This window comes from Notolepis coatsorum (genome assembly GCF_963971535.1).
Source record: "Notolepis coatsorum genome assembly, chromosome: 15".
NCBI lineage: Eukaryota > Metazoa > Chordata > Actinopteri > Aulopiformes > Paralepididae > Notolepis > Notolepis coatsorum.
The window spans coordinates 23,495,879-23,509,331 of NC_140179.1; the positions used below are offsets into that span (position 1 = coordinate 23,495,879).

At 45.2% G+C, this 13,453-nt stretch overlaps 1 protein-coding gene across 1 annotated transcript in view; it reads right to left on the bottom strand.

Moving 5' to 3' along the window:
• Positions 1 to 13,453, bottom strand: part of col7a1l (collagen type VII alpha 1-like) — a gene marked incomplete at its 5' end in the record, with an annotated part of 253,304 nt that overhangs the window by 195,680 nt on the left and 44,171 nt on the right. The window contains 2 exons of the mRNA XM_084330929.1: positions 345 to 500; positions 2,142 to 2,258. Of these exons, the coding sequence (XP_084187055.1) occupies positions 345 to 500; positions 2,142 to 2,258 (273 nt within the window). The remainder of the gene's footprint in view (positions 1 to 344; positions 501 to 2,141; positions 2,259 to 13,453) is intronic.

Consider the following 13,453-nt stretch of genomic DNA (forward strand, 5'->3'; position numbering starts at 1 on the left):
ACAGAACAACAGCAATACAGAACAACAGCAACACAAGACAACAGCAACACAAGACAACAGCAACACAAGACAACAGCAATACAGAACAACAGCAATACAGAACAACAGCAATACAAGACAACAGCAATACAGGACAACAGCAATACAGGACAACAGCAATACAGAACAACAGCAATACAAGACAACAGCAATACAGAACAACAGCAATACAGAACAACAGCAATACAGAACAACAGCAATACAGAACAGCAATACAGGACAGCAGCAATGCAGGAGACAGCAATACAACAGCAGTACACAAGTGATGGTTCTCTCTCACACACACAGATAAAGGCAGGACTTACATGTTTTGCCGACTATAGAAACAGCCTCGCTGGGCCCCTGAGGATAGACGGCGTACATGCTGACGGTGTACTTCTTGTCCTGTTCCAAGTTGTCGATAGCGTGAGAGGAGACGTCGCCAGGAAGCAGCTGCTCATAAGTGAATCCTGGTCTGTTGGCTGAAGTTCACACATTCACCCTCAATTAGCACAGAATGTATATCACTGTAACAGCAGAGGCAGTTCTTCCAACATGGCTGCCTGTTCACCATTGGTAACCACTTTCAAAAGAAAACACCTAATTTCTGCACAGTGCAATAACTGAATAATAATTGAATAGCTAAATAATGCAAAATAATTTAAAAAAAATGTATCTGCTTTTTCTGTGATTTTTTTATTTTTTTTGTGATTTTTCTCCCCATCCCAATTTACCTCTCGTGCCAATTCTCCCTCCCCTCCCCTGATCGTTGCTCGCATACGCCCCACACTGGCCGGTTGTAGGGAGGATAGAAGCCTTGCATCACATGTCCCCTCCGATACATGTGGAGGCAGCCAGCCACTTCTTTTCACCTGCCAGCGCAGACTCTCATTTGGCAAGGAGTAACGTGTAGGAGGCTCACACTGCTCACACCCTCACACTGCCCCAGACAACCACCCTTCGACTTCCCACCCGCTAACTCTGCCAATTGAGTTAGTATGACAGCCGACCCAAGCCGGAGGCAACGCCGACAGCCGGATTCGAACCCGGTGTCTCTTGCGTTGGTGACGAGCGCAATTTCCGCTGCTCCACCCAGCCGCTAAATAATAATTTGTTTAAAAGAAATCATTTATTTGAAAGAGATGTCCCGGTTCCCGGTTCCATTCCCGCTCCACCCAAGCAGTGTGTCGAAGTGTCATTGAGTAAGACACTTAACCCCTAATTGCTCCCGATGAGCAGGTTGGCACCTTGCATGGTTACCTCCGCCGTCGGTGTGTGAATGTGTGAGTGAATGGGTAAAATGTGAGGAACAAATTGTAAAGCGCTTTGGATATAAATGCAGCCATTTAGCCATTTACCATTTAATGATTTTAGAATGTCATAGACCGTTATCACAAAGTCTGCCACGATACGATACAATACGATTAGATTCAGGTGCCTGCGATCGATATGAGACGATATTATATGCCCATTTAACACAATCAGTAGCATTTATATCAACTCGAAAAAGGCAACGAAAATATCATTTGACATTTCTATTTTTGAGCTCTTCCAGACATTTAAATGAAAAACAATCTATTGTTTTTAATACAAATAGACCTCCTGTTCACTGTAAAGTGCCACATTTTGATATATTGAGCTTTAAACTTTAAGTTCCATTTTTTGGAACTCACAACACACAACCTAAAACCCCTCCCTACCTCCCTCTCCCAAACCGTTCCTACAACAATTGTTTTATGTTGCATGATGATCATGTATACATTTATTATGTATTATATTTTTATGTTGAAAATATCAATATTATCTGTCCATTCTCAGTAAATCCTATCAATATAATATACTCCTCTGACTTCATCTTTCCAAAGACCAGAGATGGGACACGAACGCGCACACACACACACAGAAAGGGAGAATGCGCCCCCCCCCCCACTAATGGAACTCTGCTGTTCTCTCTATGCCTCTGATCAGGGTTAGCTTAGCTTAGTTAGCGTAAGCAGCTAACGTTAGTTTAGGTCTTTAATTAACGCGACGTGGGCATAAAGGAATGCCGAGGATGCAAAGCATGTTAGGTGCATTTGACCCGTTGCAATTTCTTTTTTAATAATAATAAAAAGGGTACATACATCGAGGTATGAAGATCTTGAAGCCGTCGAGTTTCCCCAACGGAGGGGTCCAGGCCAGACGGAGGGAGAACAGCCCGTCCTCAACCACCCGGAAGTTTGACACCGGAGGCACAGGAGCTAGAGAAGAGAGATACGCATTAGAGAGAGACACGCCTTACTGAGAAGAGAGACAAGCCTTACTGAGAAGAGAGACAAGCCTTACTGAGAAGAGAGACTAACCTTACTGAGAAGAGAGACACGCCTTACTGAGAAGAGAGACAAGCCTTACTGAGAGGAGAGACAAGCCTTACTGAGAAGAGAGACAAGCCTTACTGAGAGGAGAAACAAGCCTTACTGAGAGGAGAGACAAGCCTTACTGAGAAGAGAGACAAGCCTTACTGAGAAGAGAGACAAGCCTTACTGAGAAGAGAGACAAGCCTTACTGAGAAGAGAGACAAGCCTTACTGAGAAGAGAGACTAACTGAGAAGAGAGACAAGCCTTACTGAGAAGAGAGACAAGCCTTACTGAGAGGAGAGACAAGCCTTACTGAGAAGAGAGACAAGCCTTACTGAGAAGAGAGACTAACATTACTAAGAAGAGAGACAATCCTTACTGAGAGGAGAGACAAGCCTTACTGAGAGGAGAGACAAGCCTTACTGAGAAGAGAGACAAGCCTTACTGAGAAGAGAGACTAACCTTACTGAGAAGAGAGACAAGCCTTACTGAGAGGAGAGACAAGCCTTACTGAGAAGAGAGACAAGCCTTACTGAGAAGAGAGACAAGCCTTACTGAGAGGAGAGACAAGCCTTACTGAGAAGAGAAACACGCCTTACTGAGAAGAGAGACAAGCCTTACTGAGAAGAGAGACAAGCCTTACTGAGAAGAGAGACAAGCCTTACTGAGAAGAGAGACAAGCCTTACTGAGAAGAGAAACACGCCTTAGACCTTAAGGGAAGGGTGAAATGCAACACGGCCGTAGCGTTTAGGGCTTTGCGCTTATTTACCACCATGTCTGTGAAGACGGTAGGTGCGTAGCGTTAACTGCTCGGTGCAATTGGCGCCAGGCTTTGTGGATGGGGAGCATTTTTGGACGAGTCCCATTTGCATAGAAAGGGGACATGTTCCGTCCATATTACATCATTAAAATACGTGCCAACTGCACCGGACGCAATGCTGACGGAACACAGTTGCCACCTCATTGTATGCATGTCAGATCAGATGTATGAGTGTGTGTGTGTGTGTGTGTGTGTGTGTGTGTGTGTGTGTGTGTGTGTGTGTGTGTGTGTGTGTGTGTGTGTGTGTGTGTGTGTGTGTGTGTGTGTGTGTGTGTGTGTGTGTGTGTGTGTGTGTGTGTGTGTGTGTGTGTGTGTGTGTGTGTGTGTGTGTGTGTGTGTGTGTGTGTGTAGCCAGCAGGCTGAATGCTCCGCAACGCTGGTTGAACTGCCTGCGCCGGTCTGTCTGTCGAAGACCGAGGGAACCGCATCAGGCTTCAGCTGATTAGTGGTCTTCTGGACAAACAACATAATCCGAGGCAATGAAGTGTTCGCTGCAGATCCTCCTTCCCTGTCCAACAGGCTGGTCGCGCCGCCTGAGTGCAGCCAGCCTGAGCCAACGTGCCAACAACACTGTTTTTTTCACTGGTAGTTTGTGGAAATTAACCAACTTTCCTCTCTCTTTCACACGGTAAAATTAGTTTGAACAGCCAGGAGCAATACAAAAAGAACCACCGCGGTCCCGTTGTTTGGTAGGCAACATTTGACTGACCCGACAGTCCATGTTTACTATGCAGATAACCAGCAGTGTATACACCAAACCAACACCGTGACGTCAGCAACAAAATGGCGCTGCCCATGTTCATAAATGCTACATAAATGGACATTACAAATCGTTTTTTCTTAGAAACGCCTTATTTTTATAACGTGATTTTTTTCTGTGGTTTATCTAAATACTAATTTGATGCTATGACTATGTGTTTATCGCTATGCTTCATCTCCCCTTTAAAGGCCAACTTGCATGTTGTATTTTTGTTCAATAAACAATGTGGACTAGGCCAACAGTGACTTTCATGAAGAAGGACATTTTTTTTATTGAAATTGACCCAGTTTTAGCGTTTTTATCAAACATTTTGTCTGCCCAACACAATCACCACGCACGTGGATATTTTAATCAATTGTAATCGAAATGATGTCGTCACAACAGGTGCAGGGCACCAGGGGGCTCTGAGAGTCACACACAGCTAGTGGCAGGCACTGCAGGCAGAGAGCCTTGCTACTACTAGCCGAATGAAAATGTATCTGTTTCACCTAACAACACTATTGCTCCGTGATCATAGCCATCCATCTCTAAAGCTAACCACTATTTGTAAAAGCCACAACCACGTTACCATATTTGTAATAATGTAAATCATTGTGTCGTTGTACATATTGTGTATACACCGTTAGAAGCTAACATAGCTTAGCTTGGTAGCTATTGTGCTAACAACATATCCCGACGTCCGGCTCGCTGGCCGGCATGAACGCCCGACCCAAAATGGTTCTCTCCTCTCTGTACACCCCCGTCCCCACGGGTACCCTGCCGGGGAGCCCATGGACGCGACAACGGCGGCAGCCGTAGGGTGCTCGAGCCCGTAACGCTAGTGGTACACGATAGCTATGAGCTAACTAACGCTACAGGCTCAAACACCCTACGGCCGCCGCTGTTGTCGCGTCCACAAGCTCCCCGGCAGGACACCCGCGAGAACGGGGGCACACAAAGAGGAGAGAACCACCCCAAATCGGGCACTCATGCCGGCCGACAAGCCGGACGCCGCGGCATGTTGTTAGCACAATAGTAGCCCACTGTGATGCACCGAGTGGGCCACCATTGATCAACATGCAGCGACGTGTAGCTTGCATGATGCGTGTGCAGTGCTTTGCCACACAGGTCTGAGAAGAGGACCTGCACATGATTTTACTCGTTCCCCAAACTCCTCTACATGCCCCGATCTAAAATGGTTCACGACAGTAGACATAATGCTAACGTTAGCCAGCGCCATATATCCAGTAGTACTATGACCCGGACGGGCATAAGGCATACGTTTCCTGAAGTGACGTCACGGCTGATAAGCTTTTAGATTTGCTCGTGCATGTTATTCGTGCGTGGACCTTTTTAACCATTTCTGAGTGAAATTTCCGGCGTCAAATGGAAATAAATAAATAATTAAATTAGATATCATACCAATGATGTAAACTACCCATAATTGCAGAGTAGGGTTTAACCTGCAAGTTGGGCTTTAAGTCTTTAACCTGAATTAGCAAAAAAGATATAAAGCATTCAGTTGACTAATTGTATATGTTCTAATGTTCTCTGTTTTGTTTATTCATCAACAGGACCATGAAACGGTGCCCACCACTCTTACAAAAAGTACCCCACCGCCACTATCACTGAATGAAACAAATAATGTAAGTGATTGATTGAAAAGTTTATTAACAGATTGCAGAATGGGTACAGTACAGTACAGCTCAATACATGGATACAATTGTTAAGGGGATGCAGACCAGAGAAAAAAATAAAAAAAATCTGTTCTGTGTTCATGCGCGTACCCGCGCGCGCGTGCACGTGGCGTGTGGGCAGTTCCCATATTACGACTGCACCACTGCACACACGCCGCGCATCGCAGAAACACACACACACACGTCGCCAACAAACAACAACAACATTCTCCCCCGCTGATCAAATAAAAAAAATAAACATACTTTTTCGGACTGATCATCTGAGCTCCTCTCCAGTTAAATCCAAATAATCCTCTGCCATTGTTGTAATATGTCATCTGTTCTCTAGTATTTAGTCTCGTGCAGTTAAATCCTCTCTAGAAGGGAAAGTGAAACTTATCAAGCCTATAAGTTGTTAAAGGGGCAGTAGGCAATTCATTTACTCTGGATGCCTGAACACAGAATGACACCAGAATCACTGACTACCACGGCAAGCCTATAGAAAATTATTCTATTTAATAATAATAATTATAATAATGATCATAAATATAATATATTTAAAAAAAGTTATTAATTTTTTTTTATTATATTAATAATAATAATTATAAATATTTATTTTCTGTTGTACCGAACTCGTACCGAACCGTGACCCCAATACCGAGGTACGTACCGAACCGTGGCTTCTGTGTACCGTTACACCCCTAATCTATTGTGTTCAAGTTCAAGTTCAAGTTCTTTAATAGTTGTCATACAGAAGTACAGAATACTTTCATACAAAATGCTTCTTACTGTTACGCTCCAGAGACTGTGCTAGACAAGATAGTATCAAATAACATAATAACATAATATAGCATGAATTTAGAAGAAGAAAATGAGGTCACAGTGTTCGGTATAGACATATGTACAATGTTCTGAGTTACCATATAATATACAATACACAATACTATGCAGTGTACTAATGTACAGTACTATCTAGTGCAAAGCAGAAATGGGATGAGGTACAATTTTAGGTACAATTTACAGTAAGGTGTACGAGTTGTAGTGCAATCCTTCATCCATAAATATAAAGTGTGGGGAGTGGGTGCTACAGTGTGTTTGTTTAAAGTGGGTGTGTGCTATAAGTGTGTGGAGTGGGTGCTACAGTGTGTTTGTTTAAAGTGAGTGTGTGCGTGTGGATGTGTGTGCTATGTGCGTTTGGTGGTTGTTGTTGTGTAGTGTTCATTCATTGTTCGTTTAGCAGCCTGATGGCCTGGGGATAGAAGCTTCTTCTGAGTCTTTCTGTGCTCGCCTTGAGACTCCTGTATCGCTTGCCTGACGGCAGCAGTTCAAAGAGGCAGTTGTTCGGGTGACTGGAGTCTTTAATGATTCTCTTAGCCTTGCCCTTGCAACGCTTGTAGTAAATGTTCTGGAGGGTGGGGAGCCCCCCTCCAATTGTGCGTTCGGCTGAACGTGTCACTCTTTGTAGTCTGCTTTGGTCTTGTGCAGTGCTATTCCCAAACCAGGAGGTGATGTTGCCGGTCAAGATGCTCTCTATTGTACATGAGTAGAAGTTCTTAAGGATCTTCTGGCTGACTTGGAACTTCCTTAGGCGCCTGAGGAAGTAGAGGCGTTGTCGTGCCTTCTTCACAACACTGTTAATGTGTGTGGTCCATGTCAAGTCCTCGGATATGTAGGCTCCGAGGTACTTAAAGCTGTTGACTCTCTCAACCGGTGCCCCGTCGATGCTGAGGGGGCTGTAGTCCTTGACCCCCGACCTCCTGAAGTCCACAATCATCTCCTTTGTTTTGCTGACGTTCAGGGAGAGGCTGTTTTCCTGGCACCATCCCGCCAGGACCTTGACCTCTTCCAGGTAGGCCCTCTCGTCGTTGGCAGAGATCAGGCCCACCACCACTGTGTCGTCAGCAAATTTGACGATTGTATTGCTACTCCACTGAGCCACACAGTCGTGTGTGTACAGGGAGTAGAGGAGGGGACTCAGAACACAGCCCTGGGGGGCCCCTATGTTGAGGGTGATGGATGAGGAGGTGCAGTTGCCTGCTCTCACCACCTGGGGTCTGCCAGTCAGGAAGTCCAAGACCCACTGGCAGAGGTCATAGCCCAAGCCCAGGTCCCTGAGCTTGGCTATGAGTATGGAGGGGACTATGGTATTGAATGCCGAGCTGTAGTCGATGAATAGCATTCTCACATAGTTCCCCTGCCTCTTGTCCAGGTGTGATGCTGCTGTGTGCAGCACATGGGATATGGCGTCCTCCGTGGACCTGTTGGGGCGGTATGCAAATTGCAGGGGGTCCATGTTGATGGGGAGGGAGGAGCAGATGTAGCCCTTTACTAGCTTCTCGAAGCACTTCATGGTTTGTATTTGTATGATCCACTATATGAACATAGTAATTATAATATCTACATATACATGGCATTTGATTGGAGGCTAGTCTCACTTTGTCCCACAGCAACATAGTAAAATAGTTTAGATTTGTGTATGTTGTTTATGTAAAAAAATTACTTGAAAGTAACACAATAGTTACTTTCTGAAGTAACTAGTTACTTTTATAATTTGTAACTGAGTAAGTAATTTAGTTACTTTTAGGAAGAGGTAACTAGTAACTGTAACTAGTTACTTTTTAAAAGTAACTTGCCCGACCCACTGCTCTTGACCACATTATTGTCGCCCTAAAGTGAGTTCTGTTAACAGGTTATGGGCCCAGATAACGCCGGGGCGAAATAGTGGAGGTACTGTATCAAGCTTAGCTGAAGTTATAGGCTAGGATAGCGCCGGGAGCACCGCGTGGCTAGTCCGCGACACTAAAGACAGAGGCCGAGAAAGCCTGGCGGTACTGAGAGAGCATTTCATCGGGCGAGGAAGACCCAGAGTCGTGGCCCTCTACACAGCACTAACGGGCCTGAGGAAGGGGATCACCGAAACTGTGACCGAATACGTCAACAGAGCGGAGAAAATCACGACGCCATTGAGGAGTGCCGGAGAAGCACCGAGCGATGGGCTAATGATGTCGATGATGATGAGAGGACTACCGGAGCTGTACAAACCGTTCACACTCCTGATAACACACGGTTCAACGGACATTACGTTGGGACAGTTCAAGGCTAAGTTAAGGAACTCCGAGGCCTCAGAAGACACCCACCCAGCCGCCGCGGAGGAGGGGGAGAGGGTGCTAAAGGCTCGAGAGACGCCAAGAGAGAGAACCAGGACTACGACGGACCTGGCGTGTTGGCGATGCGGAGATAAAGGCCATCGGAGAAGCGAATGCACAAAGGCTGTCTGGTGTAGCTTCTGCAAATCCACGGGGCACACAGACAGAGCATGCATAAAGAAACACAACCAGAGCGCGGAATACGCGCATGGACAAGATGGCGGCCACAGGCGAGACGAAAGCCACGGACAAAATGGCGTCTACAGGCGAGACGAAAGCCACGGACAAAATGGCGACTACAGGCAAGACGGAAGCCACGGACGGAATGGCGACTACGGACAAGATAACGGCTGTGGACAGGATGACGACAGCGGACACAACGGCGGCGATTATCGACGTGAGATGAATCGAGATGACGCCCGGAGAATCTATGGCGGCGACGATCGACGCGAGGCAAGTCGAGGCGACGCTCGGAGGACGGGACAAGAAGACTGCGCTTTTGGAGCTCGGACGGCGGGCATCGCCGGACCGGCCCAGATGCAGCGGGCCCAGAGAAGGAGACTGATCGTGGACACGGGCGCGTCGTCCCATGTCATCAACGACAGGAGTCGGTTCAAGAACTTTGACGACACTTTCCACTCGGAGAGGCACTGCGTGGAGCTGGCAGACGGTAGACGCATCTACGGATTGGCACAAGAGAGGGGAGACGCACAGGTATGCCTCACGGACAGCAGGGGGCGCCGGCGTACGGTGACGCTAAAGAACGCTCTATATGTACCATCGTTCCCACAAGGACTATTCTCTGTAATAGCTGCTACTGCAAGAGGCGCCAAAGGTATCCTTCGATAAAGGTAAAACATTTCTTGTAGAACCTGACGGTACCCGGTTTGACATAAAGATGTACCAGAGAGTATTTTATCTGAAAACGGAGTGTAATGACTACAACCAGTGTAACGATAATGATGATGTGTATAGCGGGAAGGCCAGTCACGATATTCAGACATGGCACAAGATTATGGGTCATTGTAATTACGAGGATTTACTGAAACTGCAAGTAGTGTCAGAGGGTATGCACATTGAGGGGGAGAAGCGTAGACCTGACAAAAATTGTGCAATGTGCAAAACGGGGAAGTTTACCCAACCGAGATACAGAAATCCCACAGACAGAGTAGGGGTACCACTTGCACTAGTTGACATGGACCTAGTCGGCCCAGTAAGCAACGAGTCCATAGGAGGTTTTGGATATGTACAGTCTTTTACAGACGTGTGTACAGGGGCAGTGTTTGTTTACTTTATCAAAGAAAAGAGTGGCATACTCCAGGCCACGGAAAAATTCCTGGCAGACGTAGCTCCTTATGGTACAGTAAGATGTTTGAGGTCCGACCACGAAACCGAGTTCACAAACAGAGAGTTCCAATCACTGTTGGGAAGGTATAAGATAAGACACAAGACGTCACGTCCATATCCCACACACCAGAGCGGGGTGGCAGAGAGGGAATGGCACACCCTTTCCAAAATGGCTAGATGTAAGCTAGCAGATAGTAACTTACCAAAGAGCCTGTGGCATTATGCGGTACAAGAAGCCTCTTACACCAGAAACAGGTGCTTTAATAAGCACTCAGGCACCACTCCATATACAGCGCTGACAGGAAAGAAGTGTAATCTAGCCAGAATGCACCGATTTGGATCAGTGTGTTATGTGTACCTGCAGGACAGGGGAAAACCCAAGTCCAAGGATGTTAAAGGATTTTTCGTAGGACACGACAGAGGAAGTCCTGCTCTCCTAGTTTATTATCCCGGTAAAGGGATAGTGCTGAAACACATGCTAGTCAAGTTTGTCACGAAGGCAACCTGTGAGGGCGAGACACAGACAGAGGAGCCAGAGCTGGACTCCAGAACAAGGTGTGTAGAAATAGAAACACAACACCCCAGTGTACTCAGTACAGTTGCGCAGACAGACAGTCAGCAACCCCCAGAGGGCGATGACGAGAAGCACCTGAGGGTGACGTCAAGCGCCTCAAGCAGTGGGAGGTATTCCACAAGGGAACACAGACCCCCAGAACGTCTGACAGGCTATGCCAGGGAAGGGAGTGACGAGGAGGACAATACACCTATCCCCGTTGAGCACTATTACAGGCTAGTCAGTGGGGTAAACCCGACCTTTAAAGAGGCCACAATGTCCCCCGAAGAGGGCATGCATACAGTGGGAGGGAAAATGGATGTATCCAACCAAGTTACTAGAGGGCAGGCAGTCAGTGGAAGGGAGATGGGGGTATCCAATCCAGGAAGGTATTGAAGACCACGGTAAATACAAAGTATGGTTCATAGGAAATTGATTGAATGCTGAAGAATTGAGCATGTTTAAGTACAGAGGTGGATGAGTTACCAGGTTTAAAATGCTGAAATGGATCATATGTTTAACCCCATGTTTAAGTACAAAGGTGGGTGGTTTACAATGTTAAAGTACAGAGGTGATCTATGTTTAAAAATACAGAAGTGGAGGATTTGATCATCGCTCCAGACCACAAAAGAAAGACCTAGCCAGGTTAAACCATTTTATAGGTATGGACTTCGAACAGTCTGTCAACTGTGTAAAAATATCCCAGAAGAGATATGGGGAAGAAGGTCCTGAGATGTTTTGACTGAAGTAAGAAATGTATAGATAAACTGTGGGTAACTTCATTCTGTTGGACAGCCTGTACTCGCCCTGACCTATGTTCTGTAGTGAGTAAGAATGTCATAGTATTCTTTTTGTTGATCCCACAGAGAATCATTGAACTACGTCAAAAATATGTTTTTCGTTATCCCAGAGGTGCTGCAGACGGACAACGATTTTGAAATGAAAATGTGTTTATCTAGAGTGATGAAGATAAGGTTATGAATGCATTGTTCAAGATGCAGTAGGTAATTGAAATATATCCTCTCTACCAAATATGGTGTTTTTGAAGAATGGGCGTTCTGTCTAAACCGTTTAAAATGATGAACATTGTGTATATGGAGACTGTTGTTTATAAGGACAACCAGGGGACCATTGTGATTACTAGGAACCTGAGGTGTCAATATAGATGTAAACATGTCATTATAAATAATATCATCTCATCAGGTATGCCATCAGATAAGAAAGAATGACACCGGTTTACTGTCCAACGGACAACAGAGTAATAGATACTATGAGGGAACCTGTTTTCAAATTAAAACTGATGTGATTTGCAAGGGTCATGTTTAATGTGAAGGTATTGAATGTCATACCCTATGGATGCTTTTGAGTTTATATATATTATTTCCTTTGTTAAAATGTTTTTCCAAGAAGTCAGCCGGTATACTAAAAAGTGGGAGTGTTGAGATAAGAGACTCTGTATAGGATTGTTAGTAACTGTCTAACTGTACATATGACTGTTTACACTAGTAACTGTTTACCTGTGTAGACAATTGTCTCCATATGGTGAATATATATCTGTCCCCACTGGAGGGCGCTCTGGGCATAGCCACCCAGGTATTCTACCTTAGGGCAACTATAATATATAACTATAGGTGCCCACCCCTTTCGTTCTCTCCTCCAACGTCTCTCAAAGAGAGAAGAGTGTTGTACAACTGCTGCTTATTATGTGAATAAAAGAAGCCACGCCAGTTCAGGCACAAGATAGAAACCATGCCTCTTGACCACATTATTGTCGCCCTAAGTTCTGTTAACAGGAGGTAATGCAGGAGGGGATTTGCTCAGCGACGCGAGCCCCTACTACGAAGCTCCAATGGAGGTCAGAATGATCATCATCTTCTAGACACTCCGGTGGCGAAGACATTATCGCCGTATTTCCTCGAAAAATAGTGAGAGAGAAAACAAAGATATAATGTCAACGCAGCTCCTTCTCTTCAACGTGGCTCTTTTCCAACTGTTTTACACTAAACTCAAGTGGCGTATACAGACACTCGCCGTGGTGAAAATAAGGAAGGAGCTGTTAGTATGGCCACACCCCTGCTTATGTAGAGGAGCGGATGGGGGTGTGGCCAGACGGATGGGTGTGTATAGGTGCATGTGGAGAAATGTATTCAGTATATAGACTGGATATGGAATATGTTCCAGTAGAGCACAGAGCGTAAGCTACAGTATGACGTAATATAACCCTGATCTCCAACCTTTGTCAATCAAGTTGTACATGTTGTAATTGATTCTTATCCTTACTTGTCTTATTGTTTTGTTTTTATATGCTGTGTGATTTTATATGCCTTTTTTTGCTTAACTAATTTTTTTTTGTAAATTAAAGGGGAACTATCTTATAAATGGCCTTTTTGAGTGTTTAGCATTGTTTCCTAGCTATGTGAACTTATATTAATATGATCTATGTCTCAAAATTCTCATATTGGCGCATTCTTCCAATTCTCCTCTCACAATATTCACCCTCACTGAACTGAGTCGTTTGAAAATGTGCCTATATGTGATGTCATATAGTCACTGCTGCATGTTAATGTTCAGATAGACGACGACTGCTGCACAGTGGTTTAGGTGGCACCTGCAGCCCAGCTCAAAACAGCTCGAAATCTTGAGGTAGAAAAATGCTGTTTTTGAGGACTTGATTAGAAATACAAAACAATGAATAAAAAAAATATATATATTACAGAGGTGTTCCATAGACTCACAGGAATTGTGTAAAAGTGCCCAAATAGTGAAAGAAATAGTAAAATAGTTCCCCTTTAACACTTTAATCGCCGGAAACGCCG